Source organism: Syngnathoides biaculeatus, chromosome 7 (genome assembly GCF_019802595.1).
Source record: "Syngnathoides biaculeatus isolate LvHL_M chromosome 7, ASM1980259v1, whole genome shotgun sequence".
In the NCBI taxonomy this organism is placed as follows: Eukaryota; Metazoa; Chordata; class Actinopteri; order Syngnathiformes; family Syngnathidae; genus Syngnathoides; species Syngnathoides biaculeatus.
This window is the reverse complement of record NC_084646.1, coordinates 6,229,959-6,250,969: the sequence shown is the minus strand read 5'-3', so window position 1 is coordinate 6,250,969 and position 21,011 is coordinate 6,229,959. Positions and strand designations below refer to the sequence as shown.

General features: G+C 43.0%; 1 protein-coding gene across 6 annotated transcripts in view; it reads right to left on the bottom strand.

Moving 5' to 3' along the window:
• Positions 1 to 1,692: 1,692 nt before the first annotated feature.
• The window catches only part of kdr (kinase insert domain receptor (a type III receptor tyrosine kinase)), a 30,930-nt gene continuing 11,611 nt past the window's right edge, over positions 1,693 to 21,011 (bottom strand). For 3 of the 6 annotated variants that reach the window (XM_061824399.1, XM_061824400.1, XM_061824401.1), the window contains exons 13-30: positions 19,844 to 20,182; positions 18,365 to 18,511; positions 18,162 to 18,293; positions 14,338 to 14,444; positions 12,651 to 12,786; positions 11,123 to 11,227; positions 10,931 to 11,044; positions 10,268 to 10,356; positions 10,053 to 10,200; positions 9,891 to 9,982; positions 9,689 to 9,811; positions 6,834 to 6,945; positions 5,878 to 5,977; positions 5,691 to 5,796; positions 4,593 to 4,717; positions 4,431 to 4,506; positions 4,232 to 4,305; positions 1,696 to 2,711 (exon numbers count right to left, since the gene is read on the bottom strand). In XM_061824399.1, coding sequence (XP_061680383.1) covers positions 2,495 to 2,711; positions 4,232 to 4,305; positions 4,431 to 4,506; positions 4,593 to 4,717; positions 5,691 to 5,796; positions 5,878 to 5,977; positions 6,834 to 6,945; positions 9,689 to 9,811; positions 9,891 to 9,982; positions 10,053 to 10,200; positions 10,268 to 10,356; positions 10,931 to 11,044; positions 11,123 to 11,227; positions 12,651 to 12,786; positions 14,338 to 14,444; positions 18,162 to 18,293; positions 18,365 to 18,511; positions 19,844 to 20,182 — 2,342 coding nt within the window. In that variant the 3' untranslated portion in view covers positions 1,696 to 2,494. Of the gene's footprint in view, positions 2,712 to 4,231; positions 4,306 to 4,430; positions 4,507 to 4,592; positions 4,718 to 5,690; positions 5,797 to 5,877; positions 5,978 to 6,833; positions 6,946 to 9,688; positions 9,812 to 9,890; positions 9,983 to 10,052; positions 10,201 to 10,267; positions 10,357 to 10,930; positions 11,045 to 11,122; positions 11,228 to 12,650; positions 12,787 to 14,337; positions 14,445 to 18,161; positions 18,294 to 18,364; positions 18,512 to 19,843; positions 20,183 to 21,011 lie in introns of all 6 variants that reach the window. The other 3 variants (XM_061824397.1, XM_061824395.1, XM_061824396.1) reach the window with 3 other exon arrangements.

Below are 21,011 nucleotides of genomic sequence, written 5' to 3'. Positions count from 1 at the left end.
TATATATTAATATTTTTTAATTTGTAGTGGATGAAAGAACGTTTTGATGCATGCGTTACACTTTAACACCCCCCCCCCCCAAAAAAAAGAACAAATTCAGTTTTGTAACTTTTTAGTCTGAATTATGACTTTGGTTTGTGTAATTTTCCCTCCTCCTCAAACCTACACAATATTATATTTTTTTTATTTCATGTTTCATATGTACTTCTTTTTTTTTCATACAAGAGTGTGTTTGTGATGACACCCCTTGTACCACAGAGGGCAGTCTTGCTTTTCATTGTGTGACAAGATGCTGTTGCTGCCTTTTAATTTCCAGCTGAAAAGGGTTGGCCTCACAGTTCTGACGTCCCGGGTTCGATCCCAGACCCGCCTAATCGGTCACTATAAATTGCCCCTAGGTGCGACTGGGAGTGCCGGTGTTTGTCTGCATGTGCCCTGCGGTTGGCTGGCGACCAGTCCAGGGCGTCCAGCACTCCCGCGACCCTTGTGAGGATAAGCGGCTCAGAAAATGGATAAATATTATAATTCTGCAGCTGTAGCAAATCCTTAATTTCAAAGCCCATAAAGGGCTTCTTACAAAATGTCGGGCGAGTGCGTGTGAATGACAAGTCATCTTGAATTCTGCCCCGGATGGGCTCAACTAGTCCAACATGCTATAATTAGCATCTTTTGTTGCGCGAGATGGCAGACAAAACACATCAGCGGTACGCTCCCACGCGCCTCCGTCACTCGTCGGCCGCTCGAGCGCTTGTTGAAAAGGTCCAGGCTATGTTTGTAGCTATTACGTCCCTGTTAACCGCAGCTGCCGATGGGCCGTGATCGCCGCGACAATGGTGAGAAACCTGCCGGGTCGTAGTAAGTGGCAGTGCGGAAAAGGGCGAACACGAATCACTTTAATACTAGAAGCAGTTCGGCAAGTACCGAGTTAGGCTTCGACCCGTTTGATGCCACTCCCATTTGACATTTACGGTCAAACTAAACATCAAACAAAGCGAATTACACCTAGCCCTCACTAACTTCACGCTAACATCATAACAAATATATATATATATATATATATATATATATATATATATATAAAACACCATTGATAGCTTGGAATTAGTATCAATGTCATTTTCCCCAAATTCTACGATTTTTTAAAAAAAATATATCGATATTTATTGCAGCTTAGTGTTGACCCTTCTTTACCTCAATCAATGTATTATACCGCCCTCCTGTGGCCAAAACAGGTACACCAGAGGGAGCAGCCCAATGAATTAAATTGAAGCGTTAAATTGTGATACACAAACTTTTTAATTCTTTGCCTTGATTTTACTGTTTTGTTTTTAAATAAAATATGGCATTATGGGGCGCTAGCTTCCTTGTTAGACCTCAGATCAAATTCGTAAAGTATGTCTGACGTTTTGGGTCTGTAGCAGGGGTGTCAAACTTGTTTTTGCAGCGGGCCACATTGTAGTTGCGGTTTCCCAGAGCGCCGTTGTCTTTGTGAAACAATCAAAAAAAAAATTTTATCGTCACATTATATTGACACATGCAATTTATGAACTAGTTTTGGAATCAGAAATCAAGGCAAATAGTTTTTTTTCGACTATTGTTTATGGTTGGTAACACAAAAATGCTTGCAATATCTCAAAGTTGTCATTTATGACATGGCAATGTGAAATTTTAACAAAAATCCTGGAAGTCGACAGACGTGATTTACCTCCGCGGGCCACATAACACCACACGGTGAGCCGGATCTGGCCCCCGGGCCTTGAGTTTGACACCTCCGGTCTACGGCATCCAAACTTGGCATCAAAGTTGGATGATTCTCCGAAAGTTAATAAGAATATTTATCCTCTGATGCAATTTTTGTGGTATATCGACACCAAATTTTAAAGACGTGTATACCGTGCCGTCGACAAGTCTGAAGAACCGGTGACCCAAATCAAAAAGGAAGTCGGCTAATCTGGTGCGGAGCAGCCATTTGGGGCCAGTTCCAGACCTCATTCCTGAACAAACTGAGGAAATGTCACTCACCTTGAATAAATTATTCAGACGATCTTCTTTTGATTCTTTTTATTACTATTATTATTATTCGTCAAACACTTTGCGGGGTGGAAAAACCCCAATGGGTTCATTTTTATAAAACTAGTTACACGAATTCTCTGGATAACATATACAGTATACTGTAATGCGGGTACAAATAAGCGACTGTACACAAAGAAGAGAAGAGAACTGCCGACTGTGCCAAAACAAAAGCATTCCGCGTCCTGACGTTCACGCTCTCCCAAATTTGCGGCGACGTTTCCTGGCGCGCAGGAAGCGAGCGCCGGCCGTTGGCTCGCTGGGTCAACACGATAGCGCGGGGATGGTTTCCACCCTCTCGTCATTCAACCCTCATTTTTGTTCCGGTTGATTTACGACGCCAACGACAACAACAACAACAACGCGGCCGCAGCTCTACTTATTGTTCGACATAACACTGTACAAGACCGGATGGTTCCGAGGGTCAGACGGGCGGCGTGCTGTAGCGGATCTCCGCGCCGAATTTGGGCAGGGAAGGCGCAGGGGACGGCTTCTGCTTCTTCAGGAGCAGGCTGTGCTTGGCGATGGCCTCCTCGTTGGCGTAGACGGGCGCGTCGGCGTCGTCCGAGTGGTAGCCGCTCGTCTGGTTGGACGATTCGGACGCCAGTGACTCTTTGCTCTTGCAGCGCAGGAGTTGGCTGCTTGTGGGGAAGCCACATGACACATGCTGTCGATCAGTCACCAGTCTTCAGAAAGTGAAGCCGCGTTTATGGCGGGTGGGAGGATTCGTTCCAGACTCGTCCGCTATACGTTTAATTTTTATTTTTATTTTTTTTAAACGCAGTAATTTATCCCGAAGTTGACTACGCTAGTAACTTTGAGACTGCTAAAATATTTTTCACATATTAAAATCACATTTTATATTATTTTTTAAATATGCGCCACCAGGATTTGAATTAAACATGTCACTCTCCAAGCCGCTTATTCTCACAAGGGTAGCGAGACATCCTTTTTTTTTTTTTTTCCCCCCCAAACGCAGTAACGTATCCCAAAGTTCACTACCTTTGTAACTTTGAGGCTGCTTAAATATTTTTCATATAATATGAAAATTTAATTTTATATTACATTGCTTTTTAAATATGCGCCCCCAGGATTTGAATCAAAAATGTCATTATCCAAGATGCTTATTCTCACAAGCGTAGCGTTTTTTTTTAAATGCAGTAACGTATCCTGAAGTTCATTACGCTTGTAACTTTGAGACTGTTTCTATATTTTTCATGTAATATTAAAATTCTATTTTATATTACATTATTTTTTTAAATCTGCGGCACCAGGATTTGAATTAAAAATGTCATTATCCAAGCCGCTTATTCTCACAAAGGTAGCGAGTCATCCTTTTTTTTTTTTTTTTTAAACACAATAACATATCCCGAAGTTCACTACGCTTCTAACTTTGAGTTTGCTTAAATATTTTCCATGTAATATTAAAATGTAATTTTATATTATATTTTGTAAATATGCGGCAACAGGATTTGAATTAAAAATGTCATTATCCAAACCGCTTATTCTCACAAGGGTTGTGAGAAAGCTGGAGCCTATCCCAGCTAGCTTCGGCCTTCAGGGCAGATATCGACACCTTCACTGAGCAGGAATCGAACGCACGCTTGCCCACACCAGAGGCAGGCCTGTGTACCACTACACCATCAGTGAATGAAATGAATAAATATGCCACTGAAAATTTCATGTTGTATAATTCATATTGTTATTTCAAAGGGATCACATTTCCAAAAGCTGTATTTCAGTTGAACTTTTCAATGTTGACAAATTCGCCATATTAAAAAAAATTCAACCTTGAAAATTCAAACGCAATATTTTCAGTCTTGAGATTCAACTGGCTACAATTCGCTGTCTGAAATTCACCATCAAACACACAGCCAATCCCGTTACGCTTTCTTAATCATGTGACATCACATACTAAGAAAGTGTAACTGGATTGGCTGGCTGTTTGATTCCGACTTGAAGTAACCCTGCCCATTTTTTCTGAATTTTGTATTTTTTTTATTCAAATCCTGGGGGCACATATTTACTTCCATAAAAAAACAAAATCCCATAATGTTTCAAGCATATTCTTGACTTCCCGAATTTTTGGTTTCTAATTTCCTGCCTTTTATTCCGGTAACTTTTTTTTTTTTTTTTTTTTTTTTTTTTAAATCGTACTCACCTCAAGCTTGGCGTGGTTAGCAGCTGCGGACTCAAACCTGCTGCTTCGTCGGGTGAACAATCCATGTGACCCTCCTGTAAAAAGAAAAAGAAAAATCTTGTAATGTTACGACCTCTACAAACAAATAAATGCATAAAATACATTTTTAAAATGAGCAACATTCCGACATTTGACGTATCGGTGACAGGAAGTCGCTCACCGTGACGCTGCTGCGCTCCACGGGGACGTCGTCAAACGTCTTCACGCTGAGCCTCCGGCCGCAGATTTCGCCCTGCCTGGATGCCAAAGACACGCCCGGACGTCAGCGGACGGACACGCGCACCGCGGTTGTGGATATCGGAGCGGTTGAAGGATACATTACCCGAGAGGCAGAGCGTTGTCGTAGTGCGGGTGAGATTCCGGGACGTCGGTGCTCTGAGGCGCCGAGTGACCCGGAGCTCCCGCCGCGTCGCCTCCCGCCGTCAGCGGGATGTAGTCCTTCCCGTCCTGGATGGGAAAATACGGCTTATCTTATGCTGAATGATTAAAAAAAAAAAACAACCCTACATTTAAAACTATTTCTAACTCTCAAATTATTTTCTAACAGGTACATACAGTATAGCGTGATCTTAAAGTTGCACAAATGTAAATATGTATTCTTGAAATTGTGTTTAAAAAAAAAAAAAAATCAGGAAATTTCATGAATGCAACAAGCTAATAATCCATAAATGTTCAAATTTTCCAGATGTACTTGTAATTTTTGGCCACCAAAACAACAATAAAAACTTTTGTATTTTCTCTTTCAAAAACGACAGTATTACTTTTTTTTTTTAAATCTCATTCAGCAATATAACGGGGGTTTAATTTCACAACTTTATTCAAATATTCCTCATTTAATTATATTGCAAAAATTAAATGTAAAAAAACAGAAGCCAAAGTGTCTTATTTTTTTAAATGACATTAATTGAGCAAAACAGGCAATTAAAGAATAAATACTAAATACAAAATTATATAAAATAATTAAATAATTATTAATAAATGTTTTTATATATATGGGTGTGTGTTTATTTATTTATTTATTTCCTATAATTCATCAGTCTCGATTATGTACAGCACAGGTGTCAAACTAAAAGCCCGTGGGCCAGATCTGGCCTGCCACGTAATTTTACAGGTCCCGCAAAGGCAAATCGTCTCTCAACTTCCATGATTTTTGTTAAAGACTGTACCAAATTTAAAATTTTCATATATCATAAAGAGAAGGTTGGAAGCATTTTTGTGTTACCAAACACGAACAAGAGTTGGAACCCATCAGCCTCGATTTTTGACTCCGAAACTAGTTCATAAATTTCGTGTGCAGCGAGTAAAGGTTTTTATGATTTCAGTCATAACGGCGCTCTGAGGGAAACAATAATTACAACATGGCCTGGGAAATGAAACGAGTTTGACACCCCTGCTGTACGGAAAGGCCAAACCGGCATACCTGGCGAGCGCTGGCCTGCAGCAGGTTGCCCAAATGTTCCACCAGTTCGGCGAAGGTGGGCCTGTCCGTGGGGCGGTCCAGCCAGCAGTCCAACATGGTCTGGTATCTGCCAACGCAAGTGGGTTCGTGCAGGTCTCAGCGTGACAAACAAATCCGCGTTTGTGATAAGCATTTCCTCGTCACTCACATCTCCGAGGTGGCGTACTCCGGCGGTCTCATCCTGGTGCCTTCTTTAAGCCTTCGGCAGAAAGTTTCGTCGATGCAGACGCCGGGATAGGGAGACGCACCTGCGGAACGGACAAAACATTCATATTAATGATAATGGGAATCATTTGCACACTTTTTCGAGTTACGAGACCTTGTGGATTCATTCGCTTTGTGACTAGCCCGCCAACTTGACTCCAGTTTCTGACGTCACTCACCAAACCAGGTCCCCAAAAAACATTAATACAACAGTACGCACAGCAAGTAAATACTTCATACTAATTTGATGACTCCGATGACCCTCAACAGTTGTCACACGCATATAGTCAGAGATACAACGCGGCAGAACACCGGTGTCAAACTCAAGGCCCGGGGGCCACATCCGGCCCGCCACATGATTTTAGGTGGCCCGCGAAGCCAAATCTAAAGTTTCCATTTCTGTGATTCTTGTAAAAAATCAGCACCAAAACATGAATAGACTTGAATAGTTGAAAAACACGTTACCCGTGATTCGGATTCTGGTTCATAAATTGATTATGTGAACATGAAGAGACGATTAAACATGTTTATTGTTTCACAGTCAAAGCGGCCCTCTGAGGGAAACCCAAACGACAACGTGGCCCGCGAGAAAAATGGGTTTGACACCCCTGCTCTAGAACATAAGAATGGCGACCCCGAGTGGACAAAAATAAAACTCCGGCCTCACACACACACATATTGTATTGCTATTATGCATAAAGCTTTAAAATACATTGTATACAAATGACAAAACCGGGTTGGTAGAATTTGGTCTATCGTGAACGTGGTCTGGAACATACTCCCAGCAACGGACGACATATTACAGTATTACATAGACAAAGCCAAATCAAGTGACGTAAGGAAACGGGTCTCCCGGGCACACGCTAATCCATCTGGTTTGGCGTGAGCTAGTCGGGTTACCCAGTGAGAAGATCTCCCAGAGAAGGACCCCGAAGGACCAGACATCGCTCTGCGTGGTGTACACCCGGTCGAAGATGGTCTCCGGAGCCATCCACTTCAAAGGGAGTCGTGCCTGCACGGGAAAGCACAAAAACGTCAGTGCCCTTGCCCTTGTTCGTCAGTGGCGTGGCTGACAAATTTAAGGTAATTTTGTTTGGACAATTTCGATACTTTTTAGCGGTTCAAAATACCTCCCCGCTCACTTAAAACTGTTCACGCTAACAAAATAATTGCAAACAGAGAGGAGCTGGTTTATAAAAGTCACTCAACCGGTCATCGACTGCAGCATTTGAATGCTAACTCTCGCCGGCTAATTACTAAGCGAACTAGCTAGTTCGCTTCACAATTAGCCAATAACCGAACGGTGTATTTTTGTGTATTTTTTTTTTCATCAATACCTCCCGTCTTTTAGCCATCTTTTCGCTCGTCATTAGGACGTAAACGACCTGTGCTGTTTTAACATCAAGTACCGTATTTTCCGCACTATAAGGCGCATCTTCAATCAATGGCTTATTTTAAGACTTTTTTTCATATATAAGGCGCGCCGGATTATAAGGCGCACCACATGATAAGGCGCGTAGAATAGACGCTACAGTAGATGCTGGGGTTACGTTATGCATCTTTTAGATGGAGTTGCACTAAAGGCTCAATATTTTTTAAACAATATATTTATTAAATTTTTCATATATAATTTTACAAAAACAACACAATAACAGTCAAACAAAAAAACAAAAAACACAGTATGCACAGACCTAATAGTATTTAAGAAAAAAAAAAGCACACAAATCACAAATAATTCATTTTTTTTTTAAAACTCTTCTAAGGGTCTCCATATGTCCTCTAATTCCTGAGCTCTTAGTCTCGTAATAAAGCACTTACTACACATTTCCACATATAAGGCGCACCAGAATATAAGGCGCACCGTCGGCTTTTAGGTGCGCCTGAAAGTGCGGAAAATACGGTACTTGATGTTAAAAGAGCACAGGTTGTTTACATCCCAATGACGAGCGTAAAGATGGCTAAAAAAATGGGAGGTGTTGATGAAAAAAATAAATGCACAAGAATACACCGTTCGGTTATTGGCTAGTTGTTAAGAGAACTAGCTAGCTGCTAGCTAGTTTGCTTAACAAACATCTTAAACGCTGCAGTAGATGACCGGTACATTTCTACAATCGTCGCGAGGAATGCTCTTTGCGTTTCTCTCGAAAAAGATTGAATTCAATATATTGACATATTGTACAGCTAGCAGAAACAAGTCAGCTGACACGGGTAAGATTTAGCTAACGTGCAACAATTAATCAATGGTCAAATTAATCGATAAATAGTTCATCATTGAGAGACATCATTTCACTTAAAATTGCAGTCAATATTCTCATTTTTCTGTCGGGTTTCATGAAAGCAGACTGATTATCTCTGTCTTTTTCTTCTTTTCCTTTCGGTTTGTCCCGTTAGGGGTCGCCACAGAGTGTCATCTTTTTCCGTCTAAGCCTATCTCGTCCTTCGTATTTGTCCTCACGTCCTCCCTCACAACATCCATCAACCTTTGGTCTTTGGTCTTCCTCTCCCTCTTTTGCCCGCCATGTCCAAACCATCGAAGTCTGCTCTCTCGAAACTTGCCTCCAAAGCATCCAACTTTGGCTGTGCCTCTAATTCAGCGGTTCCCGAAGTGGGGTCCACGGACCCCCAGGCGGTCAAAAACGTCTTTCCAGGGTAATAATGAGATATAAAATAAAAGGGGAAGTTTTGACCACTATTTTATACTTGATCAATTGTCTGGAAAAGAAGAATCACGGGTTCAAGACCCTTTTGGCTTCAATCTTGACACGATGCACCACGACGACAGAAAGGAAGAACTCATCGAACCCCGTCATTCAGTGGCCATCCGTCGACAATTTGAGAACAAGTCAAACAGCACCTTTTGGTTGCGAGGGGTTGGAACTGTTCCCAAACTTCTCGCCAAATCAGCCGTGGAATACTATGTTCCCTTCGTTACTACGTACAAGTGTGAGGCGGCGTTTTCAAGTCTATTAGATGTGACGACGAAAAAACTAAATCGTCTGGATGCTAATCATGATGTGAGAATTGCCCTTTCCAGTGTTGAACCACGTTTTGATTTATTGTGCGAAAATAAAAAAAAAAAAAAGCAAGAGCACGTGAGCCACTAAAATGTTGTATTTCTTTGTACCAGAATGGCATAGTTGAGGTTGGGGGTCCGGGAGCTTTTTGAACGACTCACTGGGGGTCCGGGCCCAGGTTGACCTTGGGAACCACTGCTCTAATTGGCTCATTTCTAGTCCTGTCCAACCGGCTCACTCCGAGCGAGAACCTCAACATCTTCATTTCTGACACCTCCAGTTCTGCTTCCTGTTCTTTCTTCAGTGCCGCCGTCTCTAATCCGTACATCACGGCCGGCCTCACCACTGTTTTATTAACTCTGCCCTTTGAGTCATCGAAAAATTTGGTGACAGATGAATCAGCTCTGAGTGCCCGATGGTGCCTTACAAAAGCAGTATTTGTACCACACGTTGGACACTTTTGTACTCGTTGCCTTACCACACCTGTACAATTATACGTGAGAAAAAGCCACAAGAAACCTGGAGGCGGTCTGAGACAACAGCCACCAGCTTCGACAGCTCATTTTATTCTTGGGCTCTTGTTTCCTCATGAGGACTGTTGTCACAAAAGATACACTGTACTGTATTTCAAATCCAAACTACAAATTTTCGCCTTGAACGTAATCCTCCTGAAGTCATCCGGCCCACGTGGAAGTGGAAAAACTTGTAGCGTACATGTGAGTGACTAAAGGAGGAACTTACGTCTCCCTTCCGGACGTAGTCGGGATCCTTGTAGACGTCCCTGGCCAGACCAAAGTCGCAGATCTTGACCACGTTGTTCTCAGAGAGGAGGATGTTCCTGGCGGCCAGATCTCTGTGGATGCACTGAATGCACATGGGACCAGTTAGCTTTGATGTGGACAGAATCGGTATTGGTATCCACATTCCCGGATGGTTCTTTCACCTTGCGAGAAGAAAGGAACTCCATGCCTTTGGCCACCTGGAAACTGAAGCAGATCAGGTCCTCCATGGTCAAGTGGTCTTCGTCTGTGCTCTCTGCGATGCACGGTGGGCGTTAGGAACGGGAAAACCCAAGTGGAAGAGAAGACCGGGTGGACTTCCGTACCATCCTGCGGATTCAGATGGCCGCCCGAAGCTCTGTCGGCCGTCCCCGTGCAGATGTCCAGCTGGGCGATCTTCCCCAGGCCGAGATCTCCTCCGGTCACGTCGTCTTCTTCTGCGGACGTCCACCTCTGGCCGTCCGTTCTCTTTCTCTGAGGCCCACAGGAGAACACGATATAATAACTATTTTTAACGCTCCGCCATTTTTGATCCGTCTACCTTATATGGACTGTATTCTCCACGCTTGCTCTTCAGGTAGCTGGACAGGTTTCCATGTTTGCAGTACTCCACGATGACCATGAGAGGGCCTATAGCGGCGATGATTATGCAAAGCAGAGCATCAAAACCAGTTCTTCGTTCAAGGTTCAAAAATGCAGAAATGGCCAAAATAAAACTACACGAAGGTGGCTGGTTGAAAATAAAATGGCAGACTCTTTGCCTTTTCAGGTATTGGTTCTTGGGACTAAGTAAGTACTTAGCAAAGTAGTACCAAAACAAGTGACTTTATGGGAACTTCAAACTGAAATGGCCAACTTCTTGTGTCTTGGACGTGGATTATCTGAGACTTTTTTGGGAAGTCTACTCACATTAGACACGTCTGATAAATTTCAATTTTAATGAAAATTTGATTTGGTCAGCAGTGGTCCTGCAGTCGTGTGTCTCATCCAAAGTGACTTTGACCGTGACTGAAAAACCCGCCAAACCGCGTGGCAGGACTACACTCGAGCAGAAACCAACGTCACGGAGGGAGGTCTAATACATGCCGACTGAGTGAATGGAATGATGACGTTATAATATTATTGTAATATGTTCAATTCATTCATTAGCACTTGTGCTGCGTCTGGAGCCAATCACTCCCGTCGGTGATGCGCGACTACTCACCACCAGGCTTGGTGCAGGCTCCCAGTAGGTTGACCACGTTCAGGTGATGTCCGATGTGGATGAGGATCTTCAGTTCCGACATCAAAGCTCGGTACTCGCTGGACGTGGCTCCCTCTGCCGCGGCAGATCGGACTAACGTTTGACTAGCGTCTTTCGCCGCAGGCGGCGTACGTCCGGAGGGGGAAGGCTCACCTTTAAGCATCTTGACGGCAACGGTGGTGCAGGTGGCGATCTTCTCGATCCCGAACGCGGCGGCTTCCACGACCTGGCCGAACGCGCCTCGGCCCAGGGGATCGCCTTGAAATGGGGAACACTCGTATTCACATGTTTGTTTGAGTCGTGCTGCGTTCAAGAATGCAGGGAAATATCACGCTTGGAGCTTACAAGTAGACAAAAAGCATAACTGATGACCATTTTTGTGTAGACTTCAATGGTCTTCAAGAAAATAGGATATCTCGACTCTCTCGTTTCTTTGCTTGAACATGGCGAACACCCTGACAAATTTCTATCGTTGATTATGGGAAGATTCTGACTCATTTCTTTGGTCGACGAAGAGGACATTTGGCTAAACATAGAAGATATTAACAATGAAATAATGTGTGGAAGTCCAACATCCTAACTCATTACTTTGGTTGACCATTGGGAAATTCATGACTAATTTCTTTGGTCAACCATGGGGAATATTGATCGTGACATTATGGGATTAATTTTTTTTTTTGTTTTGTCAGTTACGGGAAATGTCCCGACTCATTTCTTAAGTTGAATGTGGCAAACGGGAAAAGTACTGACTCATTTCTTTGGTCAACTCTGTTGAATGTCCCGATTCATTTCTTTGGTCAACCATGGGCAATCATATTCGTGACATTATGGGATTTATTTTGAGATTTTTTTGTCAGTTATGGGAAATGTCCCGGCTCATTTCTTAAGTTGAACATGGCAAACGGGAAAAGTATTGATTCATTTCTTTGGTCAACTTTGTTTCATGTCCTGATTCATTTCTTTGGTCAACTACGAGCAATCTTTCAATACATTCCTTTGGTCAAAAATTTTAAATTTTAACATTCAAAGAATTTATGAAAATACGAGATCCTGACTGATCCTGATTTTCATTGTCAACCAAGGGCAATGGCGTGATTACCGTAATTTCTTTGGTCAACCATGGGGAATATTAATCGTGACATTATGGGATTTATGTTTTTGTTTTGTCAGTTACGGGAAATGTCCCGACTCATTTCTTAAGGTGAACGTGGCAAACAGGAAAAGTATTGACTCATTTCTTTGGTCAACTCTGTTGAATGTCCTGATTAATTTCTTTGGTCAACTACGGGGAATCTCTCAATACATTTCTTTGGTCAAACATTTAAAATTTTAACATTCAAAGAATTTATGAAAATATGAGATCCCGCTGATTTTCATTGTCAAGCAAGGGTCATGGCGTGATCACCGTAATTTCTTTGGTCAACCGTAGGAATACATAATTAACAATGAATTAACTGATGAAAATATGACACAATGGGTCATTTTTTTGTCAAAAATCGGAAAAGTCCTGACTTGTTTCTTTGGTCGAGCGTGCCTCAGTCAACTAAAAGAAATGTCCAGACTCATTTTTTTGGGCGACCATGGGGAAAACGAGCAATCGTTCAATCAACAGCACTCATTAGCATCAAATAAATACATTTTTTTTTTTTTTTTTTAATTGAAATGACGTGTATTCACGTACCGAGCTTCAGCCTGTCCCGCGGGAACTCCCACTTGTTGGCATCGTAGGTGAGCCGCTCGCACTGCTCGTCCATGGGCACGTCTTCCGAGTCCAGGATCATGGAGAGGTAGCCCGTCTTCAGATCGCTACCGTTGGACTGGGAACAGAACATCGTTTGCGTTACAACTGCGACAGCCGTGGCGCGTTTCCAGCTCCCTTCCGGTCAACAACGGCAAAAAAAAAAATGAAAAAAATATGAGGCCCAGTGGGTGGACGCGATTTATGGGAGCAGAAAGTGACCCTGTTGTTCTTGCGGTCGCTTCTAATCAGTCGTACTGGATTTATGTAAGACCGTCTGTCTTGTTTGAAACCACGTCGTCCGCGTGTGTGGGCCGGCTGAGGATACGACGAAGGGGCCACCCGCTACGTAATCTCGTGTCGCAGGTGTCAAACTGGTGGGCCTGGGGCCATGTCTGGCCCACCGCGTTATTTCATGTGGCCCGCGAAAGTAAAGATAAATTGGAAATTGTGTTTTAACATTAAGATGCTGCAAGCATTTTTTTTGTGATCCCCCCCACCCATCCACAAAAAGAAATATAGTAATTGAAAAATTTGTTATTGTAGGGTTTTAAATACATCAATTTGTCCCATATTTTATTAAATGTGATAATTACTTTATATAGGTTGAGTCATAACAGCCATCGGAGGGATAATATATGACTAGAACTATGATGTGGCCTGTGACAAAAATGAGTTTGACACCCCTGTCTTATACAAGGGCGGTACGGTGAGCTGGAAAAGCGTCGGCCTCACAGTTCTGAGGACCCGGGTTCGATCCCGGACCCGCCTGTGTGGAGTTTGCATGTTCTGCCCGTGCCTGCGTGGGTTGCCTCCGGGCACTCCGGTTTCCTCCCACATCCCCAAAAAGTGCAAAATTTATTGGACACTCTAAATTGCCCCTAGGTTTGATTGTGACTGCGATTGGTTGTTTGTCTCAATGTGCCCTGTGATTGGCTGACAACCAGTTCAGGGTGTACCCCGCCCCCTTCCCTTTGACAGCTGGGATAGGCTCCAGCACTCCCCGCGACCCTCGTGAAGATAAGTGGCAACGAAAATGGATGGATGGGTAAATTGCCCGTAGGTGTGATTGCGAGTGTGACTTTTGTCTGTCCCCGCGATTGGCTGGCGACCAGTTCAGGGTGTACCCCGCCTCCTGCCCGTTGACAGCTGGGATAGGCTTCAGCACTCCCCGCGACCGTCGTGAGGATAAGCGGCAAAGGAAATGGATGGATGGATGGATGTCTTATACAAAGAAATGAAACACATTCTATACCAGCATATTGTATGTTATGTATGTATTATGTGGGGAAAAACAATGTGTAGCGTTTGTGTGAGCATTTCGGTAATGCATTAGAGCAACCATTTTTTACTTTTATTGGCCCAGGTCACATTTTTTATATTTAAAAAAAAATGTCACTACAAACAAAAATGTTACGAAAAATTGGATTCACCCATCAATAATGTAATTTCTGCCATCTAATAGTTGAGCATTTATTTACATTTATTTGGTCTGTTTGTCACTCTACATCTCTGGCATGAATCGATGAACATTATGTTTCACCAATAATTTTCATTTCATTTTCATTTTCCCAGGCCAAGGGAGCGTAATCCTGAATTATGACGGCCCCTGAAAAGAGGAAGCGCTTACTCTCTTTCTCCCGCGGATGACGAAGACGACCAGGAGCCAGAAGAACATGGCGATGACCACCGAGCCGATGGGAACGATCAGCTCCACGTTGGTCTTCTCTTCCGCGCCTGAAAGCAGCAAAAAAACGTGTGTGCGATATGTTTGCGTATTTCACAACACCCCTGTCGCGTCGACAATCGGGCGACTCATTTCTCTGGTTCGACCATGGAGAATATACTCACTCATTCCTTTGGTCAATAACGGGGGATTTTTTGGGGGGTCATTTCGAAAATAATAACCAATGACTTGCTGAAAATATGACCACCGAACTTGTTTCTTTGCTCCAAGTTGGGGAAAATCCAGACACCTTTCTTTGGTCAATCATGGCCAATTTTAACAATCAAAGAATTGATTAGGCGCAAAAATTAGAAAAAAAGGACAAAAATCTGACACAAAAAGATTATATCAAGTGATAAAAATCTTACAATGATAGAGCAAAAATATGGCTAGGAAAAAAAAAAATTGACAAGAATATTTAAAAAAAAAAAAAAAAAAAACAACGGCATGGTGGGTCAGCTGGAAAGCGTTGGCCTCACAGTTCTGAGGACCCGGGTTCAATCCCGGCCCCCGGCTGTGTGGCGTTTGCATATTCTCCCCGTGCCCGATTGGGTTTTCTCCGAGCACTCCGGTTTCCTCCCTCCTCCCAAAAACATGCAACATTAATTGGACACTAAATTGCCCATAGGTGTGATTGTGAGTGCGGCTGTTTGTCTCTATTTGCCGTGCAATTGGCTGGCAACCAGTTTGGGGTGTACCCCACCTCCTGCCCGTTGACAACTGGGATAGGCTTCAGCACTTCCCGTGACCCTCGTGAGGATAAGCGGCAAAAGACAATGGATGGACCACTTTGTGTGTTCAATACTTTTCCCCTGTGTCATTTCACATGATTAGACAGAACTGAATTTCTTTGCTCAGCTGGTAAAGCGTTGGCCTCACAGTTGTGAGGACCCGGGTTCGATCCCAGCCCCGCCTGTGTGACGTTTGCGTGTTCTCCCCATCCCTATGTGGGTTTCCTCCGGGCACTCCGGTTTCCTCCCACATCCCCAAAACATCCAACATTAATTGGACGCTCTAAATTGCCCCTAGCTGTGATTGTGAGTGCGGCTGTTTGTCTCCATGTGCCCTGCGATTGGCTGGCGACCAGTTCGGGGTGTACCCCACCTCCTGCGAGTTGACGGCTGGGATAGGCTCCAGCACTCCCTGCGACCCTCGTGAGGTAAAGAAAATGGTTGGATGAATTAACTGATTGACTCATTTCACAAAGTCTTTGCGTACAGTTCCCAATCTTTTCAGGGCGCCGTCTTAGTCCCCTTTCACTTTAGCCATTTAAGCTAGGCTTCGTCCCGGCTTATTGCGCTGCGAGTAAGATGCCGATTCGAGGTCGAAGCAGCTCAACAAAATCGGACGGCTTCCGAAAAATTGGCACAGGCGGAACAGCAGCTCAGCGATTTCCCGGTTTGTCGGGCTCTGTCTGAAAGGCGCAAGCTAACGCACGCTGATGCTACAAGTTTCCGGGAAGGCCACGTGAAAAGGGATTTGGCGAGGGATTCAGCCCGAACAGGAGACGTTGGACAGAAAATGAACGATCGGCGTTCCCGTCCTCGTTGTGTTTGGCTCGCGCATGTGTCTGCGTCGGAAATATTTCATGTGGTCACAACACATTTTCGCCAGCCTAAGTTAATTGCACAAAGAGCCGCGTATTGTTTGAAACCAGGTCTCTCTCTCTCGTTCGCTAATTTGTGGTGTCTAACTCGTTAGCGGCGGCGGCGGCGCCCCCCCGGGGTCCTATCCGGGCCCGCATTCTGCTGGCGAGGCCCGGGTCACGTAGACGGGGTTTGTTTTTTTGGCCATTCCCGGTGGTCGGCTTGGACAGGAGAGCCGAAGCGGGGCCCATCAACCCCCCCCTTCGCGCGCCCACCGCCCCTCTTTGTCCCCCAAGTCCTTCCATTGTTTTGCATTTAGAAAACTCCCGGGAGGATGTGCACAAACTGAGCTGGCTTCCTGTCATGCGGAAGTTGTTCCCGGTTTAAATCTTTGATATTAAACAAAAGTTGGCCTTGAGGCTAAATATAAAAAAAAAAATTAAAAAAAAAAGATAGTTGAACCAGGAGGTTTCGAGCTGGACAACAAATTCTTCATATTATCAGCAAACAGGAAACGGTGCATCGAAATCTGGAATGCTGGAGATAGCGTACAATTATTCCCCCCCCCCCATAAATAGCGTGAGACCATGGCAGTACAATATAGTGTTCCTTATATAATTCACTTTTTGTAATATGTTTATATTTGCGTGTGTGTTTTGCTCAATAACTTTTGGTCTTTTTTGGGGGCCAGATTTTTTTCAGCATTTTCTTTTCTTTCCTCTCTAATTTCTGTCTGTGTTTTGCCAGATAGTTGGATTTTTTTGGTCCAATTTTTGATCGATTGGTGTTTTTTAAAAATATTTTTGTCCATTTTATTATTAGCCAGGATTTGCTCCATTATTGTCAGATTTTTATAGATTTATGTCATCTTTTTGTGTCAGATTTTTGTTCGTTTTGTCATGTTTTTGTGTAATTTTTCCCAGATTTTTGTCTCTTTTTCCTGTTTCGACATTAAAAAATATTTTTATTCAATTACTCTTTGTCATATTTTATATTTTTTTTGGTCAGATGATAGTGTACGTTTTCCCAGATTTTAGTCAGGTTTTTGCTTTATTATTGTCAGATTTTTATCAATTTACATAATCTTTTTGTGTCAGATTATTGTTCTTTTTGTCATTTTTTTGTCATTTTCCCCAGATTTTGTCTTTTTCCTGTTTCGCCATTAAAAAATATTTTATTCAATTCCTCTTTGTCATATTATATATTTTTTGTCAGATGATAGTGTCATTTTAGCCAGGGTTTTGCTCTATCATTGTCAGATTTTAATCAATTTATGTAATCTTTTTGTGTCCGATTTTTGTTCTTTTTGTAATTTTTTTGTGTAATTTTTCCCAGATTTTTGTCTCTTTTTCCTGTTTGGCCATTAAAAAATATTTTATTCAATTCCTCTTTGTCATATTTTTTATTTTTTTGTCAGATGATAGTTTAATTTTTGTCAGTTTTATCATATAGTTGTCCATGTTTTGTATGTTTTTTTTGTCATATGCTGGGATATTTTTGTCAAAACCTTCGCCAAATTTATGGGTCTTTTTCCATTTTTTCTTTTTATTATTCAGTTGCCAATCGATAACTTAACATGACCAACCAATCACAGGATGGATTCCAACTATAACTGTTCCCGTTGTGAATATAGTTGAAATTACTTCGGGCAGCACTTCAGATTACGAAGGCGCTGGGCAGATGACTGTAAATCGCTATGGCAACCATTAGAGTGCAGGTGTCAAACTCAAGGCCCGGCGGCCAGATCTGGCCCACTTCATGATTTTCTGTGGCCCGTAAAGCCAAACCTAGAGTGTCAATTTCCATTATTCTTGTAAAAATCTGTACCAAAATTTCAGATATTGTAAAAGTTGAGATATTACAAGAATTTTTGTGTTACCAAACGTGAATGGTTGAAAAACAAATTATCCTTGATTTCTGATTCCAAAACTAGTTCATAAATTGATTACGTATACACAATGAGATAACTAAATATTTTTGTTTCCCAGTCAAACTGGAACAACAATGTGGCCCACGAGAAAAATTAGTGTGACACCCCCGCATTAGAGGTGAAAAAAACTTATTGGACAAACAAAAAAATGAAAATAAAAATCCAATTTGTATTAGAAGCAGCGCAGCCAAGAGGTTGAGTTGCACACCGACCTTCCGTAGTCAAGAAGGCCTCCGAGGTGTCGCATCCGCGGCTGTTGCAAGCAGTGCAGCCGTACGTGCCGTCGTCTTCCTTCTTGACGCGCTGGATGGTCAAGACGTGACCGCCCCGGCTCAGGATCACGCCTGAACATGCCCGACGTGAGTCCAAACGGACCGCAATCATTCACAGAGTCCAAATGGAACGCGGGCCTTACCGGAGCCCTCCACCAACGTGCGGTTGTTTTTGGTCCACACCACCGTCGGGTCGGGCGTGCCGACAGCGTCGCACAGGAGCGTGACGGTGGCGCTCACGTTGACTTTTTGGTCGGTGAGGTTGTTGAGGATCCTCGGAGCCTCCAGACCTGCAAAACGTGTGCGATGCGGTGAACCGAAACTCTGTTCTGAAAAGACGGCCGTCCAAAAGGGCTTGTAATTGCCTATGTAGGCCACAAGATGGCGACAAAACATTTTTTGTTGTATTAGAAATGGTTTTGGCCTGAGCACAAAAAAATATCCGTCAATCAATTTTCTTAGCCGGTTATGCTCACAAGGGAGGGCTGGAGCCTATCTTAGCTGTCAACAGGCAGGAGGCGGGGTACACCCCGAACTGGTCGCCAGCCAATCCCAGGGAACATCGAGACAAACAACCAATCGCACTCACAGTCACACCTTGGGGCAATTTAGAGCGTCCAATTAATGTTGCATGTTTTTGGGATGTGGGAGGAAATCGGAATGCCCGGAGAAAACCCACGCGGGCATGGGGAGAACATGCACAGGTGGGTCCGGGATCGAAACCGGGTCCTCAGAACTGTGAGGCCAACGCTTTACCAGCTGAGCCACCGTGCCCACAAAAAAATATGAAGGAAAGTTTTTTTTGATAACTTGTATACAAATACAGCAGCAATGTAAACTAAATTTGCCTCCACGTTGTCACATGGCGTAGTTGATCACTAAGCTGTTACATAATTTTCAGGGTTTTTGTCTTCTTGTTTCTTCATACAGTTTGTGGGAAATTTTACCAACTTTTTTTGTTTGTTTTGTCACTGTTGTCATATTTATTCCCCGATTTTGTATTTATTTGAATTTTAAGCATTTTTTCCTTTTAAATTTTTGTCAAAGTTCTGCTTGATCAATCACTTTTTTTGTTTTTTGGGCGAATCTGCCTTTTGGGGATTTTTTTTTCTTATTCTTTCCATTCCTGTAATTTGTTCAAGTTTTTGCTTGTCAGATTTTTTCAGTTCCTGCTCAATATTTTTTTCGTGTCTTTGTCCATTTTTTTTCTCCCTTTCTATGCACTACGCTTGCTTGTCGCGTACCAGTTGGTCCAGTTTGACAAATCAAAATGCAAGGACTCATCCATCCATTTTGTTTGCCTCTTATCCTCACGAGGGTCGCGGGAGTGCAGGAGCCTATCCCAGCTGTCAACGGGCAGGAGGCGGGGCACACCCTGAGCTGCTCGCCAGCCAATCGCACGGCACATACAGACAAACAGCCGCACTCACAATCACACCTATGGACAATTTAGAGTGTCCAATCAACGTTGCATGTTTTTGGGATGTGGGAGGAAACCGGAGAAAACCCACGCAGGCACGGGGAGAACATGCAAACTCCACACAGGCGGGTCCGGGATCGAACCCGGGACCTTAGAACTGGACAATTTCAAACGATAGAAGCAATCAGTGAAAGGGTCCAACCTTTCAACGACAGCTGGCGCAGCAAGCAAGTCCTCTCCCCGGTCTTGAGGTGTTCCACCTGGCAGGCGTACAGGCCTTCGTCCCGGCGCGACGCGTTGGGCAGCAGCAGCTCCAGACTCACGTTGGCGTCGTCGGAGGCGCCGAGGCGCAGCAGCGGCGTCGGCGGCAGCTCCAGCGAGCGGCACAGCTGCACTTCGGCGGCCCGCTCCCACCCGGACCCGTTCGTGACGCGGAACCAGGCCAGGTTGCCGTACATCAGCCCGTCGGCCTTGCAGCTCAGGGCCACGCGTTCCTCCTCCAGGGGCTCGCTGGACGGCGACACGCTCAGCTCCAGGCCGCCTGTTGACCGAAGCAGCAAAAGTACTTGCAACAAATTAAAAAAAAAAAATAATAATAATAATAAAATTAAAAAGTAAAAAAAAAAAAAAAAAACAGGGGGAAAAAAAAAGTACAGACTCTAAAATGTCTAAAGATAAAAATTAGAAAGGCTACTCAGGTCTTTTAAGTTTACTATGACATACATTTTAATTAATTATTTTTATGAAAATAAAAAGAAATACATCTGGGAAAGAAGTTGTAATATTACAGGGATAAATTGAGATTTTTTTTTTCTTTTAAGTTGTATAATTTCCTTAGAAAAGTCCCAACTTTACAAGAATAAACCTGCGTTGATTCGCTCGATAAATTTCTCAAGAATGAAACCTGATATTGTGGAAATAAAGAGGATATTTTATAATACAAGAAAAAGTTGCATTCTTTCAGGAGTAAAATTGTAGTTTTTCGAGGTAAAAAGCTGCATATTTTGAAGGAAGAAAAAAAGTCAAAATATTTACTGAAAATTTTAACAGCATTAGGTTGTTTTTTTTTAATCATGATGTAAATTCTTATATTTTAACCAAAAGAGAGTATTGGAAGCGTCAGATATTGTGGAAATAAAAAGTGATCCACAGTTTTTATTTTTGAAGTTGTAATCATGAATGAATCTTTTTGTAGAGAATAATCTGTATGTTTTTGTAAAAAAAATGAAAAAAATGTCACAAGACAAGGTCTGATTTTTCCAAAAACAAAATGTGGAATATTTTTGAGAAGTCGTAACCCTACGAGAACAAATAATAATAATAATAATAATAAATAAATAAATCGATTTGAAGTTGGATGCCTTCAGTAA